Here is a 7,963-nt window from a genome sequence, read left to right on the forward strand (position 1 = left end):
GGCAGAGATGAGGGTGATAAGCAAACAGTTTCCGTCTCGATTTTGGTGGTGTTAACTTTTTGTGGTGTAAATGAATGAGCAGCACCAATATGTAAATAGTGCATAGCAATGACACCATTTAGAGATACCAAAGCAACCATAGACCCTTGGAAAATAAAGGGAAAAAAAGGAGGGGAGGGACTTCGGCCTTCACTTGGGATGGGTTTAGCCTCTCGCTCACCCGAACTATAGACTTATCAAAACTTCTGTTGAGTATTTTCGTCATCATTTATCCAATTATATTTCGGCTTGTTCCTACAATAAGAACGGTAATAAACGGTTTCATGAATCTATCATAATCTTTGAAGTATATTTACAAAATAGCACTATCTTATAGTATTCAATAAATCTACCCTAATTTGTAGGACACATTCTTGGCACATTTCATGACTTTATATGGTCTGACTTGATCAGGACAATCTATGTACTGGTTATGTGCACGGTGCTCAGCCTTTAAGAAAAAGCCAAATGTGTCTCTGACCTACTTGTACCCAAACGACCCCCTTAATCCGATTATTATTGTCCGTTACGGAGTTAGTGTCAACCAAACCTGTTCGTGTCAAATGGCACTGCTTCCACGCATAGTGTTTGAAACACATGCTCATAGAATACTTATTCAGAGAACACCATCAGATAAAAAAAAAAAAAAAACTATGCAATTATATTTAAAAATTCGACCTTTTAAGTACTTTCTGAAGTTACTGTAGTACCCATGTCACCTCATGTAAGTTTATGCAGGTGTAAATAGAACTTTATAAGAATAGAAGAACATTGTTTGCAGGTTATGTAATATGATGACCAAATTCATGCTATTAAGATTCTAAATTAGTTGGAGAAATGAATGTGATTGCCCAAATGACATTGGACATTATTAGGGCAGCACACAAGCTGAGTGGAGCTCTAGTTAGGCCAGTTCGAGCTTGACTCGACTTAGAAAACTCGAGCTAGAACTTGATTCGAATTCGAGTCGAGCTCGATAGAACCAGATCAAGCTCAACTCGAGGATACAACATCGAGCTTGAACTTGATTTGTTTCATTTGTTTATGTCAAGCATGTTTTTCTTTTTTTTTTAACTCGTTTAACTCGATCAATTCGTGTAATCCTTACTCTTTAATTGTTTTCTCATTATAAGTCAATATTCGTCGAGCTGAGTCGAGTTCTGACAATTCAAACTCTACTTGTTTAATATTTTGAGTTTACATTTGAACTCGAGCTAAACTCATTTATAAACAAGTCAAATTTTAACAAGTGAGATTGAGTCGAGGTCGAGCTGAGTCGGCTTGTTGTGCAGCCCTATATATTATGCTGATATTATTCCCTCTCCATATAGAAGTGTTGCGTAAGAATTTCAAACTAGGGCCTATTGCCTTTGTTTATTTAGTAGGTCCCACCAAGCTCGAATTTGAGATATGAGGCTATCAACACTCAGGTTCAGATTTGGATCTAAAACCTTGAAGCTTCATCTGAATCTAACACGAGGAGGGTCCAAATTTTATTTAGAACTCGGGTCGGATCGTTATCAAAATTTGGACTCGATTCATTCAGGTTCAGATACTTGAACTCGTGTACTGAATTTGAATATGAGTTTTTGTTTTTAGTCCTTTTTGCTTTACCAGACTAAACGATTCAGATCTCTAACCAGTGATCGGATCTTACCGACTCATATAAATTCACATAATTCACATCATTGTGAAGAGGCACGTTGGTCGGCACCTTCCGTGTGTGGGCTAAAAGTTGATGAGCGAAGCCTGAACACGGTCTCGTTGATTGGTCTATTCGACATGCCGGATGGCACCAAACACGCTGTTAAAAGGACTTACTTTAAAAGCTGGTTATATGCACCATCCTGTTCACAAAACCATACAAACGCCACCTAGCATTCCCTGACCTCACGCGACGAATATAAAATGAAGAAACAGTGATGGCAATTGACTAAATGTACCTTAGTAAGTAGAACTTTTGAATGTCACAAAATGAAGAAACAGTGATGGCAATTGACTAAATGTACCTTAGTAAGTAGGACTTTTGAATGTCACGAAAAAAATAAACAAACAAACAAAATACATTATGAGCTAAGTTGCACATCGCCTTACACAACCACGTAGCCCCGAATCTCCAAAAAAGTTGGTGCAGTAAATGAAGCTTCGGTCGGGCTAATGGGCTTGTGAAAGTCGAAGTTGGTGCAGTAAACGAAGCTTCAGTCGGGCTAATGGGCTTGTGAAAGTCGGTTGTCAGTTTGATTCTAGTAAGTACCACCCTTCTGTAATGCAAAGACTAAGTTCGCTACATTTTAATCGGACCGATGTCTTGCTTTCCACCTAATTTACAAAGCAATCCTAAACGCTAAAAACAAAGAATAAAGAATATATGTATAAAGGTATAAAGTAACCTGTTCACCTAAAACTTTATTAATAATAATATAAATTAAGATTAATGAGTCAAGCTAACTCGGGACAGGTGTCTTCGAGTTTTCACTGAATAATTCCATGGCCGAGCTTCTGCACTAAAAAAATATTTGTTCCCCCTTTTAGAAACGTGAGGCAGTGCCACCTGAACCGGCTTCCTCTTACAACAAGACAGCCATGTGTCGCTAGAAAAATAGAATTGGTGGATTCCACGGATGGAAGGTAATGGCGTCCGTAAGTAAGTTGTTCCCATTTGTGTTATCAATTTTACTAGAACCCTTCCACTAGCTTTATATGTATATATATATGAAAGAAATTGATTCCTTAATTCACCGACTCACTTTTTCTCTTCAAAGAGTTAGCAACAACTCACTCTTTTAGAAAACTTTGTGAAGTTTAAATTACGTACTTTTTTCCAAAAATATAAAAAAAATGATCGACAATACAAAGAAAATTCTGCTTCCACCATGAACTCATCACTTATTTTAATGGTGTAAAATTGTATATAACGATATTTTGATCAAGCGCCGATATTTTTAACTTTTTAGACGGCGTTGAAAATTAGGGTGGGGTTACGACCGTAGGAAAGTTACCCGCCAACTAAAAAGCTTCTTCATTGGATTGCGAGCCAATTGGTCACCTACACAGGCGACGCGTATCACCATGGCAGGCCCACGTGTCGACAGCTAATACGTCGATCTCCAACGGTAGATATTGTAGCTGTCGTCAACGTAATCATCGTTGACCAAATCGAGGTGAGCTCGTGATCGTTGGGCACGGGCACGACTCCACGTGGACGAGCTGTGCGCCGCCGGCGCGGTTCAGCCGAGCCACCTCTTCCCTCCTCCCGCCCTCTCCACTCCTTGCTCCTTCTAGAACTGCTTTTGCGTTTGGTTTTGGCAAAGCAAAATTGGCCAGATGACTATTGGGTCTCGTCGCCAAGCTAACGAATGTTCAAGGAAAATTTATCCATTTCACATTTTTTTTCAAATTGAATTGGAAAGATAATGATCGAATTGTCAAATCGATGTATATTTTCCACAAATATATATATGTATATATATATATATATATTCCAAGGGTATATGTTGTACTCAATCCATATAGATGTTAGTTTGGTATACCAAATATATATATATATATATATATATATATGAGCCCAACAAATGGAGTAGGAGACTTGTATCTGACCAATCTTTCCTTCTAACTCTCATGGCTTCAATTTTATGTGCGTTACTGATATGCAAGTTAAAATAATGCAAGCTTGCATCACCTAAAACACTGAAAAACGGTTTGTAGGGAAAGTTGGGGGGTTCAGCCTTCAATAAGACAATAGGATGATTTATTCTTTTTGCTCTCCTCACCAAAAAACCTAAATCTTTTTTAGGAGGCTGTTGGATTACTTCAGTCCGACATGATGGTCATATTTAACAAAGAACTCATCCTGAACTCAAACTTCCAATAATTATAAATTTGAAACCTATATATTTGAGATTATTATGCTTCACGTTCATGAATCTCAAGTTAGAAAAAAGTTTCAGTGAAATCAATAGATCTTAAAAATGCAAGGTTTATTTAAATTTACCTGGCAATGGAGTTTCTTGCACACATACATGTACTGCAAAGAGCTCTTATAGCTTGCTTAATTAAGAAGACAAAAATGAAAGAATCGGGTTGCCCACCTAACCTGTTGTTTTGGGTGGGCTTCAAAAACTTTTGAGGCAAAAGTGATCACTTAACAGGAAACGGCAGCTCCATGTTTGAGGGAAACCGATGAGCGTCTGTTGAAACCCCAGCTTTTATTAAGAGAAGCGAAATTCAGTCTGTTGAAACGGATAACCCGTCGGCTCCGGCTTATGGTGACAGAAGGGATGGCTTGGCTCGAACGGCTGGGCACGCCTTCGCCGTTGCCGGCGCCTGCTGACGCCACAGCGAACGCGGTGACGACTTCCGGCTACGTGTCCTTCTGACCGCCGCTTCCGGTCAATTTTTTTGTTGCTTTCCGCCCCTCCCCTGCATCTATATATATGTAACGCGGCCGCACCGTTCTCCACTTAGCTGCATGATAGATTTCCATCTCTCTTTCCTTCGTCCTCCTCAGACTCGTGATTCCTTTCTCACTGTCCCTTTGATTAACGACTCACCACGCTTTCTTCTCTCGCGGGTTTCTTCGACCAGATATTCCAACCTTCCCTCCGTTTCTCACCTGTGTTTCTCTCTCTCTCTCTCTCTCTCTTTCCGTCTGAAGCGATATAATAAGACCAATCAAAGGAGATCAGAATAAGGATAGATTAAGAAGAAGGGAGCACCACCATCGCCACCAACATTGTTCCTCTTTCTGTTCTTGAGGGTTTTGATTTGGCATCTTTGAGCGACGAGGAAAACAGGCAAGCGATAATGGCGGTGACGCATCACGTCGACAAGGGCTCGCCCCCTCGGCCCATGACCTTTGGCAGCTTTCTCCAATCCGAACAGGCCACCGCTGATGAATACTTCGACCCCCGCCAGACCAACTCCCCCGCCTCCAGCACCGCCAGCTTCTCCGACCGCGCCGCCATCGCCGCAGAAGGCTCGCCCTATGCTATGTCCCCGTGGAACCAGACGGCCTCTCCCTACACCAAGTCCCCCTGGGTATACTCCTCGCCGGTAATGCCTTTCTCCGAGGAGGCCACCTTCCGAGGAGGGGACGGGCTCATCGGTTCCTTGGTGCGCGAGGAGGGCCACGTCTATTCGTTGGCAGCGTTCGGCGAGCTCCTTTACACTGGCTCGGAAAGCAAGAATATCCGGGTGTGGAAGAACCGGAAAGAGTTCGGAGGTTTCAAGTCGAGCAGCGGGTTGGTGAAGGCCATTGTCATCGCCGGAGATCGGATCTTCTCCGGACACCAGGACGGGAAGATCCGAGTTTGGCGAATGTCTAGCCGGAACCCGGGGGTGCACAAGCGAGCCGGAAGCCTCCCCATGAGGAGGGACATCCTCCGCTGCTCGTTCAATCCCAACAACTACGTAGAAGTCCGGCGCCACCGCACCGCTCTCTGGATCAGGCATCACGACGCCGTCTCCTGCCTCTGCCTGGACGAAGAGCAAGGCCTTCTTTACTCCGGTTCGTGGGACAAGACCCTCAAGGTGTGGCGCCTCTCCGACTCCAAGTGCATCGAATCGATCAACGCCCACGACGACGCGCTGAACTCCGTCGTCGCCGGCTTCGACGGGCTTGTATTCACTGGCTCCGCCGACGGCACCGTGAAGGTGTGGCAGAGGGAGAAGCAAGGGAAGGCAACGAAGCACGCCTTCCTCCAGACGCTGCTCAGCCAGGACTCCGCGGTCACGGCGCTCGCCTTGAATGCCTCGGGCTCCGCCCTCTACAGCGGATCGTCCGACGGGCTGGTGAATTTCTGGCACCGGCAGAAGCTGCTGTCGCACGGCGGCGTCCTGCGAGGTCACAAGCTCGCCGTGCTCTGCGTCGCCGCCGCCGGAAGCCTCGTCTTCAGCGGCTCCGCGGACAAGAACATCTGCGTATGGAGGCGCGAAGGCCTGTCCCACTCCTGCCTCTCCGTCCTCCAGGGCCATGCCGGCCCCGTCAAGTGCATAGCCGTGGAGGCCGACGCCGGCAGCGACAACGATGACGACGACCGGCGGTGGACAGTCTACACCGGCAGCCTCGACAGGTCGGTCAAGGTGTGGAGAGTCAGCGAGATCGGCCTCGCCCAGGCCCAGCCGACGCCGGCACCTCGGTTCGCCCCCAGCCCTTGGCCGAGCCGTGGCCGAGCCCAGCCCATTCGGTGAAGGGGATCTCAATTCTCATACCATTCAACTACGTCGATCCAGATCCGCATTCATTTTTCCCACAACCAATACAGGGGATGGTCCACTTAAGACCGGGTCCGGATTCGTTTAGTGCCTTGATGAAGGCTTTGTATTAATTTTTCAACCATTACCGCAGATTGCTGAACCTTGGGTTCGGATTCTTTTTCCCAAACCACAAGGAGCAAAGACAAAAAAAAAAAGGTGTGAAAGATCGGATTCTTTTTCCCAAACCACAAGGAGCAAAGACAAAAAAAAAAAGGTGTGAAAGAAGGACCAAGGACTACTGCTCCATTCATGGTTAGCAGGTTTGGAAGTTAAGACATGCATTTTCTCTGTATTTTTGGCCATGCAACGAAGAAATTGAAAAGGACATGTTTAGAAATTAAGGTAAGGATTTAATATTCACATGTATCAAGTGGATCTTGCAATCATTGTATAGAAATGTCATGGAAAAGTTTCGTGTTTGCATTGTGTTTTATATTATATGGAACGAAATGCGGTCTTGCCGGACGTACCTAACCCCCTGGTAGACTCACTTGAATGACCAGATCTAGAATGCCTGACCCTTGTTCCCACCGGTTCAGACCTTAGCTCGGACCTCTAAACTTAACTGGTGAATTAGGATGCCGGCCAGGGCTCGACTCCAATCAGACCCATACCGGACTCGCGGTCATGGGGTTCGAACTCACTGAATAAGTATGAAAACAGGGATGCAAATTCTTCATTGTTGAAGATTGTAATTTTGGATGTAACAAGAAGGATACCATCTACTTTTACCACTAACTCAGACTGAGATAGGGATCGATGCTAGAATCTACAACAAAAAATCAACAAAGGTTTTAGGTAGATCCTGATCTGAATAAATGACTCCTATCTTCAAAAGTGAGGAGTGTATGCACCACACCCAACCCAAGTCCTACCTTGAGGGCAGGGGAATTGGGCTGGGCCCCTCTATTTTGGGCGGTGGGTTGTTAACCTCTGATCTTCGGAAAACGAGATGTGATCTCTCTTTCGGTTCCCGTTACCAAAAAAAACAATAAAAATGTGTGGTCGCTACTGAATTAGCCATAAAGTTGATTTCGATAGTAGTTGGTTGGGTTTTGGATCCAGCTGTAGGTCCTTCTCGGGAAGATTGGAACTGTTTCCAGGAGGTTTGATAAGCTTACTAGTTTGGAAGTGAACCTAGATTCAGATATCAATAACTGTGATCCAAATCCTTTATCTTGACATAAGTCTGTTTTTTCGCACCCATTTATAGTAAGATTGTGTGAACAAATAAGTTAAGGGGTTGGGTGGTAGCTTCGGTTTTCTGTCGGGCAGTGGATCTTTCCTTTTTCAACCGGAAATTGGGTCGGACATGATATGAGGATTTTGCTCTTTTCGAGTAATTTACTTTGAAATTTGATACTCTTATCTATGTATTTAGCCGATCCATATATTCGCAACGCAGTTTCTACAGCTACTCTTATAAGTAAGGAGAAAGTTACCCGCCTTCAATCATGTGCTCGTGCTTGAGGCACACGGGTGTTAGTAAGGCACATATCAGAGAGAATTTCAGAGCCTATTATGATTGCATTAAATAGTTAGATGTTGATGTTTCTTTGAAGGAAAGGCTGATATTTTAGCTTGTATATGTTTTAAATGTTTATAGATTTTTTTTTTTTTTTGAACAGAGGCTTCATAATTAAGCATATCAAGATATTTAAAGCTTTTA

The 7,963-nt window shown here is 43.9% G+C and overlaps 1 protein-coding gene across 1 annotated transcript; it reads left to right on the forward strand.

The window, feature by feature from the left end:
* Positions 1 to 4,704: 4,704 nt before the first annotated feature.
* On the forward strand, positions 4,705 to 6,727 carry LOC116252275 (protein JINGUBANG-like). The gene has a single exon (XM_031626432.2). The coding sequence runs from the start codon at positions 4,843 to 4,845 to the stop codon at positions 6,226 to 6,228; it is 1,386 nt and encodes a 461-aa protein (XP_031482292.1). The 5' UTR covers positions 4,705 to 4,842; the 3' UTR covers positions 6,229 to 6,727.
* Positions 6,728 to 7,963: the final 1,236 nt, after the last annotated feature.

The sequence above is a fragment of the Nymphaea colorata genome, chromosome 4 (assembly GCF_008831285.2).
Source record: "Nymphaea colorata isolate Beijing-Zhang1983 chromosome 4, ASM883128v2, whole genome shotgun sequence".
Classification (NCBI taxonomy): Eukaryota; Viridiplantae; Streptophyta; class Magnoliopsida; order Nymphaeales; family Nymphaeaceae; genus Nymphaea; species Nymphaea colorata.

Excerpts from the sequence above, each read along its gene's own strand:
- LOC116252275 (XM_031626432.2), top strand. The coding sequence starts at position 4,843 with ATGGCGGTGACGCATCACGTCGACAAGGGCTCGCCCCCTCGGCCCATG.